Source organism: Bombina bombina, chromosome 7 (assembly GCF_027579735.1).
Source record: "Bombina bombina isolate aBomBom1 chromosome 7, aBomBom1.pri, whole genome shotgun sequence".
Classification (NCBI taxonomy): Eukaryota; Metazoa; Chordata; class Amphibia; order Anura; family Bombinatoridae; genus Bombina; species Bombina bombina.
The window spans coordinates 113,715,217-113,741,743 of NC_069505.1; the positions used below are offsets into that span (position 1 = coordinate 113,715,217).

At 40.6% G+C, this 26,527-nt stretch overlaps 1 protein-coding gene across 1 annotated transcript in view; it reads left to right on the forward strand.

Moving 5' to 3' along the window:
- Positions 1 to 26,527, forward strand: part of BTBD10 (BTB domain containing 10) — a gene marked incomplete in the record, with an annotated part of 493,046 nt that overhangs the window by 446,468 nt on the left and 20,051 nt on the right. The window contains 3 exon segments of the mRNA XM_053720245.1: positions 9,012 to 9,132; positions 10,565 to 10,762; positions 20,966 to 21,076. Of these exon segments, the coding sequence (XP_053576220.1) occupies positions 9,012 to 9,132; positions 10,565 to 10,762; positions 20,966 to 21,076 (430 nt within the window).

Sequence of the window (26,527 nt, forward strand, 5' to 3'; positions counted from 1 at the left end):
ACGCGTTCCATTGGTCAAAGGGAAGGAGCCAGAATAGAATCCCAGGCCTCTGACCCTAGCCGACGGACACGAGTACAAAGCTCTGATAAAGGACATAGATTCTAACGGAAATTTAAAGATATCCAGTACCTCCCACAGGTATTCCCAGAGAACCAGATTGAACGCCTTTTCGGCATCAAGGGAGATAACCGAAAAGGGCTTACCCAGTCTAGTAGCTTCCGTCACAATATTAAGAAGGCGTCTAGTATTATCAGGACCTTCCCCGTTGTGAATGAACCCTACTTGGTCCGTATTGATCAAACTAGGTAACAGAGTCTCCATACGATTCGCTAAAATCTTAGAATAAATTTTTATATCAGTGTTGATAAGAGATATGGGTCGGTAGCTGGGGCACAAGGAAGGGTCCTTCCCTGCCTTAGGTATAGTAACAATTGTAGCTTCCAGGAACTCCCTTTTTAAAGGAGCCCTGCGAGCCAGAATATTGGAAAAAACGGTGAAGAATGGGAATAAGATGCTTTTTGTATGTTTTATAAAATAACGCAGGGAATCTGTCCGGGCCGGGGGCCTTGAGTGGTTTGAGGGAGTCAACTACCCGTTTAATTTCAAGTATGGATATAGGCACTTTAAGGGAGTCCTGTTGTTCATCTGTCAAGGTAGGTAAGGTTTTTAAGGCTCTGCTGAATATTGAGTCGTGGGGGATTCTGAATTCTGAATGTTATAAAGCTCCTCATAGTAAGAGGCGAACATAGAACCTATTTGTTTAGGTAACATGGAGGAATAGCCATTATGTTTCAAAATTTGTATTCGGGAGGCGCTCTCTCTGTGTCTAAGCTTATTTGCCAACATAGTGTCTGCTTTATTCCCTTTGTGGTAAAATAGCTGTCTAAGTTTTAACAACTGCTGTTGCGTCAGTTTCAGCTCTAAGGAGCAGATATGAGCTTTAAGTTCTTTTATTGCAGTGGACTGTGCTGGAGAGGGGGAGAGTCGATTAAGTTTCTCTAGTTCATTAAGCTTGCTAAATGCTTGTGAAAGGGGCAACCCACGGGATCTCCTAAGGATGGCCTGTTTTCTTATAAACAAGCCTCTAACTGAGGCCTTAATGGCCCCCCAAAGGGTGTCGTCAGCAACAGTTTGAGTGTCATTTAAAGCAATTAATTCCCTTAGGTCTTTTTCGAATTCTATTCGAAAGGGAATATCGGACAGAATAGTGTGTGGCATAGACCATGTTGGTGGATGTGAGGAGGTAAGGGAGTTGTAGACTGTAAGTGACACTTGATCATGGTCAGACCATGCGCACGGGAGGATATGGATGTCCCTAACGTGGTCTAAAGTTTGGGATTGGCTAAAGAGGTAGTCTAGTCTGGTGTAAGTTAGGTGAGGGGAAGAAAAGTGCATATAATCTCTATCCATGGTATGAAAGGCGCGCCAGGTGTCAAAATAGCCAAATGCGAGCATAAGGGATCTAAATTTAAGTGAGAGAGAATCTAATCTGTGGTTGTTAGGGTTCGGTTTATTATTTTTTTTATCTAAAAGGGGGTCCCAGATGAGATTGAAGTCTCCACCTAAAATGACTCTACCTTGCTTATATTTATCGACTGTCTTAAGTATTTTACGTAAACATTTGCACTGGCCTCAGTTAGGGAGGTAAACCAACACTAGTGTATGTGCATTGGTTTAGTCTGCAGCCGAGGATAATATATCTAGCTTGGGGGTCAATTTCTTGGAAAGTGATTTCACAAGCTAGACGCTTGTGGATTAGGATAGCGACTCCTCTGGCCTTTGTGGTAAAGGGGGCAAGGACTACAGTTGTGTAGTGTTTGGAAAAGAGTGTGGGAATGTTACCAACTTTCCAGTGTGTCTCCTGAAGGAAGACAACCTCTGGATTTGAATGCTTGAGTGATTTGAGGAAGACACTACGCTTGCCTGGCGAATTCAGCCCCCTCACATTGTGTGTAAGGAATTTTAAGGTATCCCTGTTAGCCATTTAAGTATTGTGGGAAGCATTCTGAGAACAAGAGCATAAGGAAGAATGAAGGAAAGAGGGAGGAAAGAGAGAATAAGGGCTTAGAGTAAGAAATATAGTTTTGATGAAACAGCTGATAGATTGTTGTGGTGGAATTAGTCCACCAAGGTGAACCCAACATTAGGGTTAAGTGGGGGGTGGAGATTACCAAGGTCTAGCAGAGAGACCGGGGCGGTTTGACCTGAAAATGTAAATACAACAATAAACATTTGAATAGAACAAACAGAACTTAACTGACAAATAATTTAACCAAAATAAATACTTAACCCTGGCTACCCTTAAGCTGTGATAAAAGCTACAGCTGGATAACCAGGGCCAAGAGCAACAATGGTTACATAAAGAAAATGAGGTATATGCTCATCTTATAACTGAGAGTCCCGATCTGTGGATCACAGAGTCCAGTAGTATGGGCATTCAGGAGATCCCCTCCTGGGGGGTGGGTAGGTGTTTCTGCCTTTTAGATCTCTGCTCTTTGACCTGCCACTCAGGGGCCGAGGCCCTAAGCCTAGATTGGGTAACAGATGATTGAGGAGTGTTCATGGGTGGACGCAGGCCCCAAGATTTAAGTAGTGTAAAGCCTTGGTTGAGGTTAGCCACGGTATGTGAGTGATTATCTTTTGTAATGAGGATTTTGGTTGGGAAGCCCCATCTGTATTTTATGTTTTCACGCCTCAAAACCCCCGTTATTGGGGCGAGCAATCTCCTCTGCTGGAGGGTATGTTGAAATAAGTCCTGCAGCAACTGGATATTCTTAGATTTCTCGGGCAGAGTAGGCTTACGGAAGGTCGCCTGCAAAATCTGATCCTTCAGGCTATAGCTGTGGAAACATGCCACTACGCCCCTGGGTTTGTCTGACGCGAGCGCTCTAGGTCTCAGCGCTCTGTGGCAGCGCTCCAGAGTATTAGGAGTCATAGTAAATGTTCCCAAGAGTTCTCTGAATAGCTCTGAGAGGTAACTATTAAGTTCAGCAGATAGGATATCTTCTGGGATGCCACGGAAGCAAATGTTGCTGCGGCGTGACCTGTCTTCCAGGTCAGCCAGTTTATACTCCAATTGCGTGATCTGGTCTGCCAAAGATTCAGAATATGCCAAGAGATTACTTTTGAGGGTTCTTATTGGAACACCTCACTTTCTTCTTTAAATTATATTTTGAAAAATTAAACCAACTCGGTATTCTCCAGAAAATGTTGCCAGCTGTGCAGCAATATGAAGTAGCAGGGTGGGGGCAGTGTAGAACTTTTCATTATAACTTTTTCTGTCATTTATAAATGTTACTTAAGTTATCCAATGCACACATTAATTGCATTGTTTTAAAAAAATGGAATTAGATTAATCTTTTTAAATACAAGTGCAGAAGCAGGAGTCACATGACCTTCAACTTGGCACATTAATTGCATAATTTAACATAAGTTGATTAAAGGGACATAATACTCATATGCTAAATTACTTGAAACTGATGCAGTATAACTGTAAAAAGCTGACAGGAAAATATCACCTGAGCATCTCTATGTAAAAAAGGAAGATATCTTACCTCACAATCTCCTCAGCTCAGCAGAGTAAGTTCTGTGTAAAAAGTTATACTCAGCTGCTCCCAGCTGCAGGTAAAAAAAATAAAAAAAATGAAGAAATGAACAGAAGCCAATCGGCATCAGCAGTGCTGAGGTCATGAACTCTTACTGTGATCTCATGAGATTTTACTTAACTCTCATGAGATTTCATAGTAAGCTTCCTTTACCTGATTGGTGAAATAATATGAGAGTGCACGATGCTAGTCCCTTCGGCTGTCCCAGGACATACACACTAAAATGCTGCTTAGAAATCCTTTACAATGGGAGGTGGCTACTGAGGAACTTTTGAGGTAAAATATCTTTCTTTTTTACATAGAGATGTTCAGGTGATATTTTCTAATCAGCTTTTTACAGCTATGCTGCATCACTTTCAAGTGTTTAATCATTTGGGTATTATGGCCCTTTAAATGATAATGTTAGTTTAGTATTAACTTAAATTTTAGTACATGAAACATAATGTTTTTCTTTCATGGTTTAGATGGAGCAAGTAATTTTAAACAGCTTTCCAATGTACTTCTATGATTTCATTTGTTTTGTTCTATTGGTATCCTTGAAAATGGATAGGTAGGCTCAGGAGCTGCTGATTGATGGCTGCACATATATGCTTCATGTTATTTTCTCTCACAATGTCTTCAGCTAGCTCTCAGTAGTGCGTTGCTGCTTCAACAAAGGATACCAAGAGAATGAAGCAAATTAGATAATAGGAGGAAATTTAAAATCACGTTATCTAAATCGGGAAAGAAAAAATTTGGGTTTGATATCCCAAATGGCTACTACACACTCCGGGTTTAATCAGAAGTGTATTTATTAGTTACAAACTGGTATGAAAATAAGCACATTAGTATTAAATACCAGATAAAAAACAAACCATCTGTAGATGAGACAAAATACCGGAGTTAAAGGGACAGTATACACTCATTTTCATATAACTGCATATAATAGACACTACTATAAAGAATAAGATGCACAGATACTGATATAAAAATCCAGTATAAAACTGTTTAAATACTTACTTAGAAGCTGTCAGTTTGGCTCTGTTGAAAAGGTAGATGGAAAGCCCACTGCAAGTGGCAAATAAGACCCTCCCCCTCCCCCTTCTTTTACATATGAAAAGACCCTTTACACAAACAGGAGCAAGCTGGAGAAGGTAGCTGACGGTATTCACATAAAACTCTGGGGCTTGGTTAGGAGTCTGAAAATCAGAGCAATGTTATTTAAAAATAAGCAAAACTATACATTTATTTTAAAAAAAACCTTTATGGGCTATATAAATAGATCCTCAACAAAACATTTATGCAAAGAAAAAATGAGTGTATAATGCCCCTTTAAATGTTCAGATCCCATCAAGATTAATAGACAGTCTTACATATCAGCCCCATTAGCAAGAACACACTATCCTAAATTCAGTGTTGCAACCAAAGGTTAGGAGGTGTGCTAGATACGTTTGTGGGTAGAGTGTCCTGGAGGGCAATATAAGGGCACAGTGAGTAACGTCAGCAGCTAATACTGACAGCATATATAGAAGTGAAGTAAAACACGGGGCACCGGCTCACTGCAACTTAAACCTGGGCAGCAGCGCAAGCCATACCTCCCACCATAAACAAATATAGAAATACCATGTTTTTCATATTTTTATTAATGTATTTATTGTTAAACTTGCATCTTCTAGTTCATGTGTGCCATATAGATAACATTGTGCTCACTTCCGTGGAGTTATTTTAGAGTGCAGTGATTAGATAAGGGGTCAGTCTGCAGAACCTTGGATACAAGGTAATCACAGAGGTTAAATGTGTATTAATATAACCGTGTTGGTTATGCAAAACTGGGGAATGGGTAATAAAGGGATTAGCTATCTTTTTAAACAATAACAATTCTGGAGTAGACTGTCACTTTAAGAACAAACAGTACAAATAAAAGTAAAATTGAATACTGGTTACTAATATATACAAATGTTTAAAAGACAGAAGAATAGTAACAAATGTAGCCACCAATTATCAAAACCTATCCAGGGGGTTCTGAACCAAAATTGGTCTGGCTCTTAAGCTTAGATTGTTGCTTTTTCAAGTAAAGATACCAAGAGAATGAAGAAAAAGTAATGGGAGTAAATTAGAAAGTTGCTTAAAATTGCATGCTCTATCTGAATCATGGAAAAAAATTGGGTTTAGTGTCCCTTTAAGTGAAAGGTATTTGTTGTATATTTCTAGTGAGAGCGTATGAGTAACCCTTTGTCACCATTGCAGTAGAGATGGTGGTGATAGCTGCTTCCTATATTTGGGGATAAGTGCCTTGGCGCTACTAACTTGTAGCAGACCATAATGTAATTTATAGCTGATAGTTGGGCATTTATTCAAAAGGAAAAAGAAAAGGTCTCTGGCCATTGCACATTTTTAAGAAAATATTTTATATTTTTTACTTTAAAAAAGAAAAAGAAGATATTTAGCCCAGAAGGAAGGAATCATTGTAGCTTAGTCTTTGATGTTTGCTTATTTTTATTCCAGACTACAATCTGCCATAAGATATTTCCATTTATAAATCTGCATAATTTAACAGAATTTTATTATAGAAAGCTTAAGTAGAGAACAAAATGCCAAATGCCCATTTTTTTAAGTGGGCTAAAGCAGTTGTTTAAATGCCACTGCAGCACTGAAATATCATCTAGCGATGAGACATCTAATTTCAGTCTGAGTCACTGACGCGCCACTTATTGTATAGGATCTTTCAGCAGCATATTTGGGAAGTTGCAGTGGAGGCTTTCATTTACTGATTAGTAAGCAGAAGGCTTTCTTGAGATTATATCCGTCTATCTAAAGTTATCACTATAGTTTACCAGTCAGAGGCAAAATGTTTTTAGTGCATTCAGTATAAAACATAGGGAAAATACTAGTGAACTATTACCTATTTAAAGGGACAGTGTACAACTATTTTTATACAGGGAGTGCAGAATTATTAGGCAAATGAGTATTTTGACCACATCATCCTTTTTATGCATGTTGTCTTACTCCAAGCTGTATAGGCTCGAAAGCCTACTACCAATTAAGCATATTAGGTGAAATGCATCTCTGTAATGAGAAGGGGTGTGGTCTAATGACATCAACACCCTATATCAGGTGTGCATAATTATTAGGCAACTTCCTTTCCTTTGGCAAAATGGGTCAAAAGAAGGACTTGACAGGCTGAGAAACGTCAAAAATAGTGAGATATCTTGCAGAGGGATGCAGCACTCTTAAAATTGCAAAGCTTCTGAAGCGTGATCATCGAACAATCAAGCGTTTCATTCAAAATAGTCAACAGGGTCGCAAGAAGCGTGTGGAAAAACCAAGGCGAAAAAATAACTGCCCATGAACTGAGAAAAGTCAAGCGTGCAGCTGCCAAGATGCCACTTGCCACCAGTTTGGCCATATTTCAGAGCTGCAACATCACTGGAGTGCCCAAAAGCACAAGGTGTGCAATACTCAGAGACATGGCCAAGGTAAGAAAGGCTGAAAGACGACCACCACTGAACAAGACACACAAGCTGAAACGTCAAGACTGGGCCAAGAAATATCTCAAGACTGATTTTTCTAAGGTTTTATGGACTGATGAAATGAGAGTGAGTCTTGATGGGCCAGATGGATGGGCCCGTGGCTGGATTGGTAAAGGGCAGAGAGCTCCAGTCCGACACAGACGCAAGCAAGGTGGAGGTGGAGTACTGGTTTGGGCTGGTATCATCAAAGATGAGCTTGTGGGGCCTTTTCGGGTTGAGGATGGAGTCAAGCTCAACTCCCAGTCCTACTGCCAGTTTCTGGAAGACACCTTCTTCAAGCAGTGGTACAGGAAGAAGTCTGCATCCTTCAAGAAAAACATGATTTTCATGCAGGACAATGCTCCATCACATGCGTCCAAGTACTCCACAGCGTGGCTGGCAAGAAAGGGTATAAAAGAAGAAAATCTAATGACATGGCCTCCTTGTTCACCTGATCTGAACCCCATTGAGAACCTGTGGTCCATCATCAAATGTGAGATTTACAAGGAGGGAAAACAGTACACCTCTCTGAACAGTGTCTGGGAGGCTGTGGTTGCTGCTGCACGCAATGTTGATGGTGAACAGATCAAAACACTGACAGAATCCATGGATGGCAGGCTTTTGAGTGTCCTTGCAAAGAAAGGTGGCTATATTGGTCACTGATTTGTTTTTGTTTTGTTTTTGAATGTCAGAAATGTATATTTGTGAATGTTGAGATGTTATATTGGTTTCACTGGTAAAAATAAATAATTGAAATGGGTATATATTTGTTTTTTGTTAAGTTGCCTAATAATTATGCACAGTAATAGTCACCTGCACACACAGATATCCCCCTATAACTAAAAACAAACTAAAAACTACTTCCAAAACTATTCAGCTTTGATATTAATGAGTTTTGGGTTCATTGAGAACATGGTTGTTGTTCAATAATAAAATTAATCCTCAAAAATACAACTTGCCTAATAATTCTGCACTCCCTGTATAACTGCATGTAATAGACACTTCTATAAAGAATAATCTGCAGATACTGATCTAAAAATCCAGTATAAAAACTTACTTAGAAGCTCCCAGTTTAGCACTGTTGATGAGGTTAAGCTTGGGACACGCAGTGAAAATGGGTTGAGAAAGCATGAAGAGCAGACACCTTCCCTGCATTCTCAGATGGGCTATATAAATGGATCATCTACAAAACATTTATGCAAAGAAAAATCTAGTGTACAATGCCCCCTTAAATTACATATTTGTCAATAAGCTGCAATCGCTGAAATGAAAAAGTTGTTTGCCAGAGTGCTGTGTATCAAAATATAAATTGCAAATAAAACCAACACACTCTAGTCTTAAGAGCTTATTTATTAAATTGTTAGCGATATTTTGGGGTGTTAACCACTTCCTCAGAACAACCCCTGGTGTACAGAGTTTGGTAGCAAAAAGTCCTGGGTCTCAACCAATGAAATCCCACACAATAGAGATATGCATACTAAAAAAGAATTGATAGTTATATTACTATATGTACATACTTGGGCTGTGTGTCTCAATTCTAGTCCTCGGGGCACACACTAGCAGGCCAGATTTTTCATCATATCTGAACTAGAGCACAGGTGAAATCGGCTCATAGTAACCATGGTTATTAGCCTGCTCTGATCCAAGGTAATCCTGGAAATATAGCGTGTTCGTGTGTCCTGAGGACTGATATTAAGTAACACTGTACTAGGTGGTATTTTTAGGAATTGGATAATAGCCCCAAAACATCACAATCTTTATAAATTAACATACATGCCAGAGAGTGCTGGTAAATGTCTGCCCTGTAATGTGTTTGTATGCTTCTTTATCATTAAGGAATCCAGTTAAAACTGTAGATTTATACTCTTGAAACTTACACTAAATCTGAATTTGTACCTTTTTTGTGTAATTTTGTAAGGATTACTACAAGACCGGAATAATACGCTGCCCAGATGGAATATCTATACCTGAACTAAGAGAAGCTTGTGACTATCTGTGTATTTCATTTGAATATAGCACTATCAAATGTAGAGACCTCAGTAAGTATCACTAAACCCTGGTGATAATATCTGCAGTCATTTCTCTGCATCTATCTTTCTTCAGCACTGGTCAATTAACTGCTGAGGATCTATCTTCTAAGTCTTGTAATTACCATAAATATTAGACGTGTGCGTTCGGGGGTTCAGATACCTCCTGAATGCGAAAGAAGCCTTTGTGCCATTCGTCTATTTCTGGAGCCGAATTTACATTTGCGAAATGGCAACACAATAAAATGTTTCACTAGTATAGATTCTGTATCCGAAACCTCCAAATGCACACGTCTACAATACCTTCGCTTTTCTGTTTAGCTGCTCTATTCCCCTCGGCTGTGAGAGGGCTACAGTGCATTGGTTGGGCAGCATTTTGATAACGCAGATGCAGATTTTGCAAACATCTTTTCTTTTCATCATTTCTTTTTTTCATCATTTCTTATTTTCATTGCTTCATACTATTTGCCTTTGATATGTCCTTTCATATAAGATCTAATATATATGTTTCAAGGTAAAACATACATTTCTAATCTTTCCTCTGATTATTCCTGTGTTCTTATTCACATCTTCTGTTTTAAGATCTGTAATGGATATACCTGGCTGAACTTTGGGGTGCTGTTTATTTTTTTCGTTCTATAAATATTCTTTCTATAAATATTAGTGCTAATAAATACTTTGTTGTTGGAAATTAATCCATTTCCTCTAAGAACATAAACAATTATAAATTTAAACTGATAGTGTAAAGCTCTCCAATGCATAGTTTTTTTTTTTTTGCTCTCTTCTGCAAGTCTAAACCCCCCACACATATTTCTGTCTCTATACCCTCCCTGTCTCTTCCTCATTCTCTGTCCTTCCCTCTCTGTTTTCCCGACTCCTCTTCTCTCTGTCTCCCCTCCCTCCCTATTTTCCATATCTTTCCCCCTCTCCCCTTCCCTCTCTGACTCCTCTCACTCTCTCCTCGTCTTCCTATTTTTCATATCTTCTTACTCTGACTCCTTTCTCACTCTATCTCCCCCTGTCTTCCATCCTTATTTACCATATCTCCCCCCTCTCTCCCCTACCCCCCCCCCCCATTTAACTCCCTCTCTCTCTTTCTCTCTCTCTTAATCTTTCCCTCTGGTCATGGCAGTTCTAAACTGCTTTAGATATTGATTATCTTGCGTTCAGTAAATTTATGACAATGCTAACCATAACCCCTCACACTAACTAGTTATTATGACCTTTGCATGTTTTGATACGTATCTTAGCTCATCACAGCTCAACTAAGCTTCTAATGAGCCAAGAGCATTGGGTGGCTACTTACGGTTTCAGAAAATAAATTGTATGAAATTAACTCCTTCCTCTCAGGCATTCAAGTGGTTAACACTAATATCACATGAATAAATGTGGAAATTATATAAACTGACCTACATTAAGGTTTGCTTTCCCTCTCCCTCTTTAGGTGCCCTGATGCATGAGTTATCAAATGATGGCGCCCGTCGGCAGTTTGAGTTCTATCTTGAGGAGATGATCCTTCCACTGATGGTTGCCAGCGCTCAAAGTGGGGAAAGAGAGTGCCATATTGTAGTACTTACTGATGATGATGTTGTCGATTGGGATGAAGAATATCCACCACAAATGGGAGAAGAATATTCACAGAGTGAGTTTTGCTATTTTATTTACCATATAGATTGCTTTTCACAACATTAAATAGTACATAAATGCTGCGTTTAAAGCAAAGATAAGCCTGAGAATATGTAGATGTAGTTTTTTAAACAGACATCAATTGTTTAAATATTGATGAAATTAGTGTAAATTTTTGTTTCTGAATAGTAATGGGCGTCGCCATATTGTAACCTAGGGTTTAACCTTATATAGTCTCCATTAGGGGCAGATAAGGTGTGCAACAATGGCTTTGAAATATACCAACTTTTAGTAATTTTATTTATCAAAGTTTAAAGCCCCTTTAAAGGCACAGTCTACTTGAAAATGTTTAAAAACATAGATAATTTCTTTTTCTTCTGTTAAGTGTGATCAGTCCACGGGTCATCATTACTTCTGGGATATTACTCCTCCCCAACAGGAAGTGCAAGAGGATTCACCCAGCAGAGCTGCATATAGCTCCTCCCCTCTACGTGACTCCCAGTCATTCTCTTGCACCCAACGACTAGATAGGATGTGTGAGAGGACTATGGTGATTATACTTAGTTTTATATCTTCAATCAAGAGTTTGTTATTTTAAAATAGCACTGGAGTGTGTTATTATCTCTCTGGCAGAGTTTGAAGAAGAATCTACCAGAGTTTTTGTTATGATTTTAGCCGGAGTAGTTAAGATCATATTGCTGTTTCTCGGCCATCTGAGGAGAGGTAAACTTCAGATCAGGGGACAGCGGGCAGATGAATCTGCATAGAGGTATGTAGCAGTTTTTATTTTCTGACAATGGAATTGATGAGAAAATCCTGCCATACCGATATAATGTCATGTATGTATACTTTACACTTCAGTATTCTGGGGAATGGTACTTCACTAGAATTACACTGTAAGAAATACATAAAGCTGTTTAATAACTAGAGATTATGTTTAACGTTTTTGCTGGAATGTAAAATAGTTTTCACTTACTGAGGTACTGAGTGAATAAATGTTTGGGCACTATTTTTCCACTTGGCAGTTGCTTATCTGTTTTCTGACAGTTTCTGTTCTCCCTCACTGCTGTGTGTGAGGGGGAGGGGCCGTTTTTTGGCGCTTTTACTACGCATCAAATATTTCAGTCAGCAACTCATTGTATTCCCTGCATGATCCGGTTCATCTCTACAGAGCTCAGGGGTCTTCAAAACTTATTTTGAGGGAGGTAATTTCTCTCAGCAGAGCTGTGAGAATTATAGTTTGACTGAGATAAAAAACGTTTATTCTGTAATTTGTTTCCTGCTTTCAGAATTTATCTTTGCTAATGGGATTAAACCTTTGCTAAAGTTGTGTTGTTTACAAGGATTGAGGCTATAACTGTTTCAATTTATTAATTTTCAACTGTCATAGATCTTCTGTGCTTCTTAAAGGCACAGTACGTTTTAATATTATTCTAATTGAATTGTATTTCCAAGTTGCAAGTTTATTTGCTAGTGTGTTAAACATGTCTGATTCAGAGGATGATACCTGTGTCATTTGTTGCAATGCCAAAGTGGAGCCCAATAGAAATTTATGTACTAACTGTATTGATGCTACTTTAAATAAAAGTCAATCTGTACAAATTGAACAAATTTCACCAAACAACGAGGGGAGAGTTATGCCGACTAACTCGCCTCACGTGTCAGTACCTACATCTCCCGCTCAGAGGGAGGTGCGTGATATTGTAGCGCCGAGTACATCTGGGCGGCCATTACAAATCACATTACAGGATATGGCTACTGTTATGACTGAGGTTTTGGCTAAATTACCAGAACTAAGAGGTAAGCGTGATCACTCTGGGGTGAGAACAGAGTGCGCTGATAATATTAGGGCCATGTCAGACACTGCGTCACAGGTGGCAGAACATGAGGACGGAGAACTTCATTCTGTGGGTGACGGTTCTGATCCAAACAGACTGGATTCAGATATTTCAAATTTTAAATTTAAACTGGAAAACCTCCGTGTATTACTAGGGGAGGTGTTAGCGGCTCTGAATGATTGTAACACAGTTGCAATACCAGAGAAAATGTGTAGGTTGGATAAATATTTTGCGGTACCGGCGAGTACTGAGGTTTTTCCTATACCTAAGAGACTTACTGAAATTGTTACTAAGGAGTGGGATAGACCCGGTGTGCCGTTCTCACCCCCTCCGATATTTAGAAAAATGTTTCCAATAGACGCCACCACACGGGACTTATGGCAAACGGTCCCTAAGGTGGAGGGAGCAGTTTCTACTTTAGCTAAGCGTACCACTATCCCGGTGGAGGATAGCTGTGCTTTTTCAGATCCAATGGATAAAAAATTAGAGGGTTACCTTAAGAAAATGTTTATTCAACAAGGTTTTATATTGCAACCCCTTGCATGCATTGCGCCGATCACGGCTGCAGCGGCATTCTGGATTGAGTCTCTGGAAGAGAACATTAGTTCAGCTACTCTGGACGACATTACGGACAGGCTTAGAGTCCTTAAACTAGCTAATTCATTCATTTCGGAGGCCGTAGTACATCTTACTAAACTTACGGCGAAGAATTCAGGATTCGCCATTCAGGCACGCAGGGCGCTGTGGCTAAAATCCTGGTCAGCTGATGTTACTTCTAAGTCTAAATTGCTTAATATACCTTTCAAAGGGCAGACCTTATTCAGGCCCGGGTTGAAAGAGATTATCGCTGACATTACAGGAGGTAAAGGCCATGCCCTGCCTCAGGACAAAGCCAAAGCTAAGGCTAGACAGTCTAATTTTCGTTCCTTTCGTAATTTCAAAGCTGGAGCAGCATCAACTTCCTCTGCACCAAGACAGGAAGGAGCTGTTGCTCGCTACAGACAAGGCTGGAAACCTAACCAGTCCTGGAACAAGGGCAAGCAGACCAGGAAACCTGCTGCTGCCCCTAAAACAGCATGAATTGAGGGCCCCCGATCCGGGATCGGATCTAGTGGGGGGCAGACTTTCTCTCTTCGCCCAGGCTTGGGCAAGAGATGTCTAGGATCCCTGGGCGCTAGAGATAATATCTCAGGGATACCTTCTGGACTTCAAATACTCTCCTCCAAGAGAGAGATTTCATCTGTCAAGGTTGTCAACAATCCAGACAAAGAAAGAGGCGTTTCTACGCTGCGTACAAGAGCTCTTGTTAATGGGAGTAATCCATCCTGTTCCACGATCGGAACAGGGACAGGGGTTTTACTCAAATCTGTTTGTGGTTCCCAAAAAAGAGGGAACTTTCAGACCAATCCTGGACTTAAAGATCCTAAACAAATTCCTAAGAGTTCCATCGTTCAAGATGGAGACTATTCGGACAATTTTACCTATGATCCAAGAGGGTCAGTACATGACCACTGTAGATTTAAAAGATGCCTACCTTCACATACCGATTCACAAAGATCATTACCGGTACCTAAGGTTTGCCTTCCTAGACAGGCATTACCAGTTTGTGGCTCTTCCATTCGGATTGGCTACAGCTCCAAGAATCTTCACAAAGGTTCTGGGTGCTCTTCTGGCGGTACTAAGACCGCGGGGAATCTCGGTAGCTCCATACCTAGACGACATTCTGATTAAAGCTTCAAGCTTTCAAACCGCCAAGTCTCATACAGAGTTAGTACTGGCATTTCTAAGGTCACATGGATGGAAGGTGAACGAAAAGAAAAGTTCACTCGTTCCACTCACAAGAGTTCCCTTCCTGGGGACTCTTATAGATTCTGTAGAAATGAAGATTTACCTGACAGAGGACAGGCTAACAAGACTTCAAAGTGCTTGCCGCACCCTTCATTCCATTCAACACCCGTCAGTGGCTCAATGCATGGAGGTAATCGGCTTAATGGTAGCGGCAATGGACATAGTACCCTTTGCACGCTTACACCTCAGACCACTGCAACTGTGCATGCTAAGTCAGTGGAATGGGGATTACTCAGACTTATCCCCTTCTCTGAATCTGGATCAAGAGACCAGAAATTCTCTTCTATGGTGGCTTTCTCGGCCACATCTGTCCAGGGGGATGCCATTCAGCAGACCAGACTGGACAATTGTAACAACAGACGCCAGCCTTCTAGGTTGGGGTGCCGTCTGGAATTCTCTGAAGGCTCAGGGACAATGGAGTCAGGAGGAGAGTCTCCTGCCAATAAACATTCTGGAATTGAGAGCAGTTCTCAATGCCCTCCTGGCTTGGCCCCAGTTGACAACTCGGGGGTTCATCAGGTTTCAGTCGGACAACATCACGACTGTAGCTTACATCAACCATCAGGGATGGGACAAGAAGCTCCCTAGCTATGATGGAAGTATCAAAGATAATTCGCTGGGCAGAGTCTCACTCTTGCCACCTGTCAGCAATCCACATCCCGGGAGTGGAGAACTGGGAGGCGGATTTCTTAAGTCGTCAGACTTTTCATCCGGGGGAGTGGGAACTCCATCCGGAGGTCTTTGCCCAAATACTTCGACGTTGGGGCAAACCAGAGATAGATCTCATGGCGTCTCGACAGAACGCCAAGCTTCCTCGTTACGGGTCCAGATCCAGGGATCCAGGAGCAGTCCTGATAGATGCCCTGACAGCACCTTGGGACTTCAGGATGGCTTACGTGTTTCCACCCTTCCCGATGCTTCCTCGATTGATTGCCAGAATCAAACAAGAGAGAGCATCAGTGATTCTAATAGCTCCTGCGTGGCCACACAGGACTTGGTATGCAGACCTGGTGGACATGTCATCCTGTCCACCTTGGTCTCTACCTCTGAAACAGGACCTTCTGATACAGGGTCCCTTCAAACATCAAAATCTAACTTCTCTGAAGCTGACTGCTTGGAAATTGAACGCTTGATTTTATCAAGACGTGGGTTTTCCGAGTCAGTTATTGATACCTTAATACAGGCTAGGAAGCCTGTTACCAGAAAGATTTACCATAAGATATGGCGTAAATACCTATATTGGTGTGAATCCAAAGGTTACTCTTGGAGTAAGGTTAGGATTCCTAGGATATTGTCTTTTCTACAAGAAGGTTTAGAAAAGGGTTTATCTGCTAGTTCATTAAAGGGACAGATCTCAGCTCTGTCCATTCTGTTTCACAAACGTCTGTCAGAAGTTCCTGACGTCCAGGCTTTTTGTCAGGCTTTGGCCAGGATTAAGCCTGTGTTTAAAACTGTTGCTCCACCATGGAGTTTAAACCTTGTTCTTAATGTTTTACAGGGCGTTCCGTTTGAACCCCTTCATTCCATTGATATAAAGTTGTTATCTTGGAATGTTCTATTTTTAATGGCTATTTCCTCGGCTCGAAGAGTCTCTGAATTATCAGCCTTACATTGTGATTCTCCTTATTTGATTTTTCATTCGGATAAGGTAGTTCTGCGTACTAAACCTGGGTTCTTACCTAAGGTAGTTACTAACAGGAATATCAATCAAGAGATTGTTGTTCCTTCCTTGTGCCCAAATCCTTCTTCGAAGAAGGAACGTCTACTGCACAACCTGGATGTAGTCCGTGCTCTAAAATTTTACTTACAGGCAACTAAGGAATTTCGACAAATGTCTTCTCTGTTTGTCGTTTACTCTGGGCAGAGGAGAGGTCAAAAAGCTTCTGCTACCTCTCTTTCTTTTTGGCTTCGTAGCATAATTCGTTTAGCTTATGAGACTGCTGGACAGCAGCCTCCTGAAAGAATTACAGCTCATTCTACTAGAGCTGTGGCTTCCACTTGGGCCTTCAAGAATGAGGCCTCTGTTGAGCAGATTTGCAAGGCTGCAACTTGGTCTTCGCTTCATACTTTTTCCAAATTTTACAAATTTGACACTTTTGCTTCATCTGAGGCTATTTTTTGGAGAAAGGTTCTTCAGGCAGTGGTTCCTTCTGTATAAAGAGCCTGCCTATCCCTCCCGTCATCCGTGTACTTTTGCTTTGGTATTGGTATCCCAGAAGTAATGATGACCCGTGGACTGATCACACTTAACAGAAGAAAACATAATTTATGCTTACCTGATAAATTCCTTTCTTCTGTAGTGTGATCAGTCCACGGCCCGCCCTGTTTTTAAGGCAGGTAAATATTTTTTAATTTATACTCCAGTCACCACTTCACCCTTGGCTTTTCCTTTCTCGTTGGTCCTTGGTCGAATGACTGGGAGTGACGTAGAGGGGAGGAGCTATATGCAGCTCTGCTGGGTGAATCCTCTTGCACTTCCTGTTGGGGAGGAGTAATATCCCAGAAGTAATGATGACCCGTGGACTGATCACACTACAGAAGAAAGGAATTTATCATGTAAGCATAAATTATGTTATTACCCATTCCCCAGTTTTGCATAACCACCACTGTTATGTTAATACACTTTTACCTCTGCAGACTGCCCCTAATCTCAGTTTTGTTTGACAGACTTGGATTTTAGCCAATCAGTGCTGACTCATAAGTAACTCAACGGGAGTGAGCACAATATTATCTACTATAGCACACATGAACAAGTGCTGTCTAACTGTGAAAACCTGTTAAAATGCACTGAGATAAACGGCATTTTTTAACAGCTTAGAAATCTGTTTATAAGTCTACCTAGGTTTAGCTTTTAATAAAGAATACCAAGAAAAAGAAAATGTGATTATAAAAAATTGGAAAGTTGCTTAAAATTGCATGGCCCTATCTGTATCACGAAAGCTTAATTATAACTAGACTGTTCCTTTAACAATGCTTTATTCCACACAGCCATTATTTGCACATTATCTGTCCCTAAATATCTTCAGCAGAAATTTAAATAAGGGAAACCTAGGGTTTAACATGGAAGTGCTATTACTTTATAGCAGGGGTTCTTAAGAGGTATCCGTACTCCTTTGGGGTACAGTACTGGATCTCTGAAAAATATAAAATTATATTATTATTAAATATTACCATTAATACCATGATTACATGTTTGGATTGCACAAAATACAGCAGCAAACTCACTAGTTGCAGCTAGCTTGTGTATTTGCTGTGTTTATATCTCTTATACATTTGATAAAATCTTTATGATTTTTTTTAGCTATCCATTTGTAAAATAAAACCAAGCAATTGATGTCTTCTGAAGTCATACTGGTAGCCTAATACAGTGTTCACCCCAGGGCATATTTAGCGGGTGCACCACCCATCTGATTTTACTGACCACCCACCTAAAATATAAGCTACAATTAGCTAATATTAAATGTTTTCAATGTTTATTGCACAATTTATCTTTAAAGCAATTTATAGTTAATACTGCAATTAATCTGTGCTTTGGTTTAGCGTTAAGTAACATTTATTAAAAAAGGTAAATAACCCCCTGCTTTATAGAAACTAATGGGAAAGGCCAAACATTTTAAAGTTAAATTACTAAATATAAACATTTTATATTACAATCTCAATCTGTGTCTTGTCCCTGTTTATTTTATTTTTTGCTGATTTGTTCATTGGTACATTTATTCATCTAGAACAATAAAATATATTGTTTTTATTTGGTGTGTACAATTAAATTAAAATCAATTAAAGAATAAGTAAACGGAAATATAACTGATGCAAACAGAGGCGCACCCAAACACGGGTGGATTAGTTTACCAAGATAAATGTTAAAACAAAAATTTTTTTGCGCTCTTATGCCGACAGCAAAAAGTATTAAAATCTGATAGAGATTATATACAATCCCAATAAAATTAACCTGTTATCAACAAATGTCCATAAAGTCTCAAAATGGGGATACCAAAAAGGACTAGACCACAGTACCTTGTAAAGGAGAAATTTGTTTGAAAATTAAATTCTTGCAGCTGGTGTCTTGCAGGTTCTTTCCTTAATTGTGGAATGCTATCCAAACTGGTTCCTCTGGAAAAAAGTTATATTCCAATCTTTGTGCCTCTGTAGTGCAGCCTTGTTCCAGCCAGCAATTCACCGGTCTTGGCTCAGAAGTAGTAACATAAAACAAAGAAGAAAAAACAGGCGCACAAGGCACGATTCAAGTGTAAACGTTTAATAACAAAGTGACACACGCACAATAATGATTGCACTTACTAGATAAAAATAAATGATGTGCATTAAGACAAAACTCCTTGGGTCTGCAGCTCCTGTAACAGTGGCACAGATGGTCCTTCTCCTTGCAGCTCTTAGTCAAACAACATCAGGTAATGGTAATCCGGATCCTTAACCTGAGCGTGTAACCGGCTTCTGCATACAGATTGTTCTGCTTCCCAGATAGAGTGATAATTTGTAGTGACTGGCCTGACGCGTTTCCCCCGACTTCGGCCGGGCTTTTTCAAAGGCTTGATATTGTTGAAGAGGCGCCTTTTTGTTTTAAAGGCAGGGTGGCCAATCAAAAAGGAGATGGGAATTTGCTTAGCCAATGCTAAAAGGGGGGGTGTAAAACCCATAAGTCTGACATCGCTGTGTTCGTTAAAGAACAATGTTCACAGTTGTATTAACAAATTGATACAAATTACTTAAAAGGGTTGCCAAAGTAAGTATACATATAACACTAGCATATTTAAAACACAAATGGAGTGAAAACTAAAAAAATAATAAATGCGTGCTTTGCAGTAAAGCATTTGTTAGAGAGTAATAAGTACACTGTAATTCCTGCTTATTGGTATTATGTCTGAAAATATATCGTCAAGGATAAAAACATAGAAAAACCAATTGATTATTCGTAGTTTGATGCAGTTATCCTTAGGGAACAATTTATATTTACTCTTTATATAGTAAAAATTGCATTAAAGGTTTTTATATAAATAGATTCTTTTATTTTATTGTGAATACAATATGAATTGATTTAAATGCAATTTTTACTATATAAAGAGTAAATATAAATTGTTCCCTAAGGATAACTGCATCAAACTACGAATAATCAATTGGTTTTTCTATGTTTTTATCCTTGACGATATATTTTCAGACATAATACCAATAAGCAGGAATTACAGTGTACTTATTACTCTCTAACAAATGCTTTACTGCAAAGCACGCATTTATTATTTTTTTAGTTTTCACTCCATTTGTGTTTTAAATATGCTAGTGTTATATGTATACTTACTTTGGCAACCCTTTTAAGTAATTTGTATCAATTTGTTAATACAACTGTGAACATTGTTCTTTAACGAACACAGCAATGTCAGACTTATGGGTTTTACACCCCCCCTTTTAGCATTGGCTAAGCAAATTCCCATCTCCTTTTTGATTGGCCACCCTGCCTTTAAAACAAAAAGGCGCCTCTTCAACAATATCAAGCCTTTGAAAAAGCCCGGCCGAAGTCGGGGGAAACGCGTCAGGCCAGTCACTACAAATTATCACTCTATCTGGGAAGCAGAACAATCTGTATGCAGAAGCCGGTTACACGCTCAGGTTAAGGATCCGGATTACCATTACCTGATGTTGTTTGACTAAGAGCTGCAAGGAGAAGGACCATCTGTGCCACTGTTACAGGAGCTGCAGACCCAAGGAGTTTTGTCTTAATGCACATCATTTATTTTTATCTAGTAAGTGCAATCATTATTGTGCGTGTGTCACTTTGTTATTAAACGTTTACACTTGAATCGTGCCTTGTGCGCCTGTTTTTTCTTCTTTGTTTTATGTTCAAGATAAATGTTACTAGTTAAGAGATGAGTTACTAGTGCATTCAATGTTAGATAGGCAAAAACCTAGGATTACCCGGGTAAAACTAACATTACCCAGCGGCTCTGGGTAAAGCCCAATGTAAGATCATACATCTGCCTTTACCCGGGTAATCCTAGGATTACCCAAACACTTCTGGATAAAGCTATAAATGCTGTTTGAAAACAGCACGGCCATCACTATCTGCAGCCATTTTGCTCATCACTTCCTACAACCCACACATAATCCTACAACTCGCACACAACCCAGAAGACAGTGTTCTAAAATTTTATACGATGCACTGTAATTCCCCCGTCTTCACCATCTTTTTTTTTTTTGCCTGCCCCTGGGGGGTTTAAGGGTTTTCAAGGTTTACTTGGGGTGGATGCCAGAGGATCGGCGGGGCACCCTCCTTGGGATTTACAGTGCACCGTATATATGTGTGTGTGAAGCTTTTATCCAGAAGCATTTGGGTTATCCTAGGATTACTCGGGTAAAGCCAGATGTATGATCTTACATTGGGCTTTACCTAGAGCCGCTGAGTAATGTCAGTTTTACCCGGGATGTATATGTACACACACAGCTCCAGACATAATTTTCCTTTTTGATCTGTCCACCTTTGTGCTCACAATCATATTAATTTTATATATATATTTCTTCTGTTTTAGTTATTTACAGCACCAAATTATATAGGTTTTTCAAGTATATCGAAAACAGAGACGTGGCCAAATCTGTTTTGAAAGAGAGAGGTCTTAAGAAGATTCGCCTGGGTATTGAAGGTAAGCTGTTCAGAAGCCGTATATTGCTGATCCACTCATTGTTCGTTGTCCCATTTCTGTAAGAGGACCCTCAGATTTGAATCAATAACTAATCTGTAACACGGGTTGCCTTTTGTATTAGGTTGCTTATGAGTGCTAGGAATACACAGATTGGGTACTGTCCAGACTGCAATGCACCAAAACACTTTCTCACAGATACTCTAGAGAAAGTGTTGTTTTATATCCTGCTGTTGGCTCCATAGAAGGCAAAATCTGACCATTACAGTTGTCTTAAGTTTACATTGCTAAACATTATGCCTTATTTGTCCGTGCAGTGTATTGCCCATTTTACTATTAGATAATTTTTATACAGAAATCTGGTTTTCTTGGTTTTAATCAGATTTATTTATTTTTTTTATATATAAATAGGATTATTTTTTAATATATAAATAGGATTTTTTATATATATAAATAGGATTTCTCCAACATAGGTGTGTCCGGTCCACGGCGTCATCCTTACTTGTGGGATATTCTCTTCCCCAACAGGAAATGGCAAAGAGCCCAGCAAAGCTGGTCACATGATCCCTCCTAGGCTCCGCCTACCCCAGTCATTCTCTTTGCCGTTGTACAGGCAACATCTCCACGGAGATGGCTTAGAGTTTTTTAGTGTTTAACTGTAGTTTTTATTATTCAATCAAGAGTTTGTTATTTTAAAATAGTGCTGGTATGTACTATTTACTCTGAAACAGAAAAGAGATGAAGATTTCTGTTTGTATGAGGAAAATGATTTTAGCAACCGTTACTAAAATCCATGGCTGTTCCACACAGGACTGTTGAGAGGAATTAACTTCAGTTGGGGGAACAGTGAGCAGTCTTTTGCTGCTTGAGGTATGACACATTCTAACAAGACGATGTAATGCTGGAAGCTGTCATTTTCCCTATGGGATCCGGTAATCCATTTTTATTCAGACAGTAAATAAGGGCTTCACAAGGGTTTATTAAGACTGTAGACATTTTCTGGGCTAAATCGATCATATTTACACATATTTAGCCTTGAGGAATCATTTAATCTGGGTATTTTTTGTAAAATAATATCGGCAGGCACTGTTTTAGACACTTTATTCTATAGGGGCTTTCCCTAATCATAGTCAGAGCCTCATTTTCGCGCCGGTATGGCGCACTTGTTTTTGAGAACAGCATGGCATGCAGCTGCATGTGTGTGGAGCTCTGATACATAGAAAAGTCTTTCTGAAGGCATCATTTGGTATCATATTCCCCTTTGGGCTTGGTTGGGTCTCAGCAAAGCAGATTCCAGGGACTGTAAAGGGGTTAAATATAAAAACGGCTCCGGTTCCGTTATTTTAAGGGTTAAAGCTTCCAAATTTGGTGTGCAATACTTTTAAGGCTTTAAGACACTGTGGTGAAATTTTGGTGAATTTTGAACAATTCCTTCATACTTTTTCGCAATTGCAGTAATAAAGTGTGTTCAGTTTAAAATTTAAAGTGACAGTAACGGTTTTATTTTAAAACGTTTTTTGTGCTTTGTTATCAAGTTTATGCCTGTTTAACATGTCTGAACTACCAGATAGATTGTGTTCTGACTGTGGGGAAGCCTAGGTTCCTTCTCATTTAAATATATGTGATTTATGTCATAAAAAATTTAGTAAAAATGATGCCCAAGATGATTCCTCAAGTGAGGGGAGTAAGCATGGTACTGCATCATCCCCTCCTTCGTCTACACCAGTCTTGCCCATACAGGAGGCCCCTAGTACATCTAGCGCGCCAATACTCCTTACTATGCAACAATTAACGGCTGTAATGGATAATTCTATCAAAAACATTTTAGCCAATATGCCCACTTATCAGCGAAAGCGCGACTGCTCTGTTTTAGAAAATACTGAAGAGCATGAGGACGCTGATGATATTGTTTCTGAAGGGCCCCTACACCAGTCTGAGGGGGCCAGGGAGGTTTTGTCTGAGGGAGAAATTTCAGATTCAGGAAAAATTTCTCAACAAGCTGAACCTGATGTGATTACTTTTAAATTTAAGTTGGAACATCTCCGCGCTCTGCTTAAGGAGGTGTTATCCAATTTGGATGATTGTGATTATCTGGTCATTCCAGAAACACTATGTAAAATGGACAAGTTCCTAGAGGCCCCGGGGCCCCCCGAAGCTTTTCCTATATCCAAGCGGGTGGCGTACATTGTTAATAAAGAATGGGACAGGCCCGGTATACCTTTCGTACCTCCCCCCATATTTAAAAAATTGTTTCCTATAGTCGACCCCAGAAAGGACTTATGGCAGACAGTCCCCAAGGTCGAGGGGGCGGTTTCTACTCTAAACAAGCGCGCCACTATACCCATAGAAGATAGTTGTGCTTTCCAAGATCCTATGGATAAAAAATTAGAAGGTTTGCTAAAAAAGATGTTTGTTCAGCAAGGTTACCTTCTACAACCAATTGCATGCATTGTCCCTGTCACTACAGCCGCGTGTTTCTGGTTCGATGAGCTAGAAAAGGCGATTATTAGTAATTCTTCTTCTTATGAGGAGATTATGGACAGAATTCGTGCTCTTAAATTGGCTAATTCTTTCACCCTAGACGCCACCTTGCAATTGGCTAGGTTAGCGGCGAAAAATTCTGGGTTTGCTCTTGTGGCGCGCAGAGCGCTTTGGTTAAAATCTTGGTCAGCGGATGCGTCTTCCAAGAACAAATTGCTTGACATTCCTTTCAAGGGGAAAACACTGTTTGGCCCTGACTTGAAAGAGATTATCTCTGATATCACTGGGGGCAAGGGCCACGCCCTTCCTCAGGATAGGTCTTTCAAGGCCAAAAATAAACCTAATTTTCGTCCCTTTCGCAGAAACGGACCAGCCCCAAGTGCTACGTCCTCTAAGCAGGAAGGTAATACTTCTCAAGCCAATCCAGCCTGGAGACCTATGCAAGGCTGGAACAAAGGAAAGCAGGCCAAGAAACCTGCCACTGCTCCCAAGACAGCATGAGATGCGGGCCCCCGATCCGGGACCGGATTTGGTGGGGGGCAGACTCTCTCTCTTCACTCAGGCTTGGGCAAGAGATGTTCTGGATCCTTGGGCGCTAGAAATAGTCTCCCAAGGTTATCTTCTGGAAGTGATTAATCCTGTTCCATTAAGAGAACGAGGGATGGGGTTCTACTCCAATCTGTTCGTAGTTCCCAAAAAAGAGGGAACGTTCAGACCAATCTTAGATCTCAAGATCCTAAACAAGTTTCTCAAGGTTCCGTCGTCCAAAATGGAAACCATTCGAACAATCCTTCCATCCAGGAAGGTCAATTCTTGACCACGGTGGATTTAAAGGATGTGTATCTACATATTCCTGTCCACAAGGAACATCATCGGTTCCTAAGGTTCGCATTCCTGGACAAGCATTACCAGTTTGTGGCGCTTCCTTTCGGATTAGCCACTGCTCCAAGGATTTTCTCAAAGGTACTAGGGTCCCTTCTGGCGGTGCTAAGACCAAGGGGCATTGCTGTAGTACCTTACTTGGACGACATTCTGATTCAAGCGTCGTCCCTTCCTCAAGCAAAGGCTCACACGGACATAGTCCTGGCCTTTCTCAGATCTCACGGATGGAAAGTGAACGTGGAAAAGAGTTCTCTATCTCCGTCGACAAGAGTTCCCTTCTTGGGAACAATAATAGACTCCTTAGAAATGAGGATTTTTCTGACAGAGACTAGAAAAACAAAACTTCTAAACTCTTGTCGGATACTTCATTCCGTTCCTCTTCCTTCCATAGCGCAGTGCATGGAAGTGATAGGTTTGATGGTAGCGGCAATGGACATAGTTCTTTTTGCGCGCATTCATCTAAGACCATTACAACTGTGTATGCTCAGTCAGTGGAATGGGGACTATACAGACTTGTCTCCGAAGATACAAGTAAATCAGAGGACCAGAGACTCACTCCGTTGGTGGCTGTCCCTGGACAACCTGTCACAAGGGGTGACCTCCCGCAGACCAGAGTGGGTCATTGTCACGACCGACGCCAGTCTGATGGGCTGGGGCGCGGTCTGGGGATCCCTGAAAGCTCAGGGTCTTTGGTCTCGGGAAGAATCTCTTCTACCGATAAATATTCTGGAACTGAGAGCGATATTCAATGCTCTCAAGGCTTGGCCTCAGCTAGCGAGGGCCAAGTTCATACGGTTTCAATCAGACAACATGACGACTGTTGCGTACATCAACCATCAGGGGGGAACAAGGAGTTCCCTGGCGATGGAAGAAGTGACCAGAATCATTCAATGGGCGGAGACTCGCTCCTGCCACCTGTCTGCAATCCACATCCCAGGAGTGGAAAATTGGGAAGCGGATTTTCTGAGTCGTCAGACATTGCATCCGGGGGAGTGGGAACTCCATCCGGATATCTTTGCCCAAATCACTCAACTGTGGGGCATTCCAGACATGGATCTGATGGCCTCTCGTCAGAACTTCAAGGTTCCTTGCTACGGGTCCAGATCCAGGGATCCCAAGGCGACTCTAGTAGATGCACTAGTAGCACCTTGGACCTTCAAACTAGCCTATGTATTCCCGCCGTTTCCTCTCATCCCCAGGCTGGTAGCCAGGATCAATCAGGAGAGGGCGTCGGTGATCTTGATAGCTCCTGCGTGGCCACGCAGGACTTGGTATGCAGATCTGGTGAATATGTCATCGGCTCCACCATGGAAGCTACCTTTGAGACGAGACCTTCTTGTTCAAGGTCCGTTCGAACATCCGAATCTGGTCCCACTCCAGCTGACTGCTTGGAGATTGAACGCTTGATCTTATCAAAGCGAGGGTTCTCAGATTCTGTTATTGATACTCTTGTTCAGGCCAGAAAGCCTGTAACTAGAAAAATTTACCACAAAATTTGGAAAAAATATATCTGTTGGTGTGAATCTAAAGGATTCCCTTGGGACAAGGTTAAGATTCCTAAGAGTCTATCCTTCCTTCGAGAAGGATTGGAAAAAGGATTATCTGCAAGTTCCTTGATGGGACAGATTTCTGCCTTGTCTGTGTTACTTCACAAAAAGCTGGCAGCTGTGCCAGATGTTCAAGCCTTTGTTCAGGCTCTGGTTAGAATCAAGCCTGTTTACAAACCTTTGACTCCTCCTTGGAGTCTCAACTTAGTTCTTTCAGTTCTTCAGGGGGTTCCGTTTGAACCCTTACATTCCGTTGATATTAAGTTATTATCTTGGAAAGTTTTGTTTTTGGTTGCAATTTCTTCTGCTAGAAGAGTTTCAGAATTATCTGCTCTGCAGTGTTCTCCTCCTTATCTGGTGTTCCATGCAGATAAGGTGGTTTTACGTACTAACCTGGTTTTCTTCCAAAAGTTGTTTCTAACAAAAACATTAACCAGGAGATAGTCGTGCCTTTTCTGTGTCCGAAACCAGTTTCGAAGAAGGAACGTTTGTTGCACAATTTGGATGTTGTTCGCGCTCTAAAATTCTATTTAGATGCTACAAA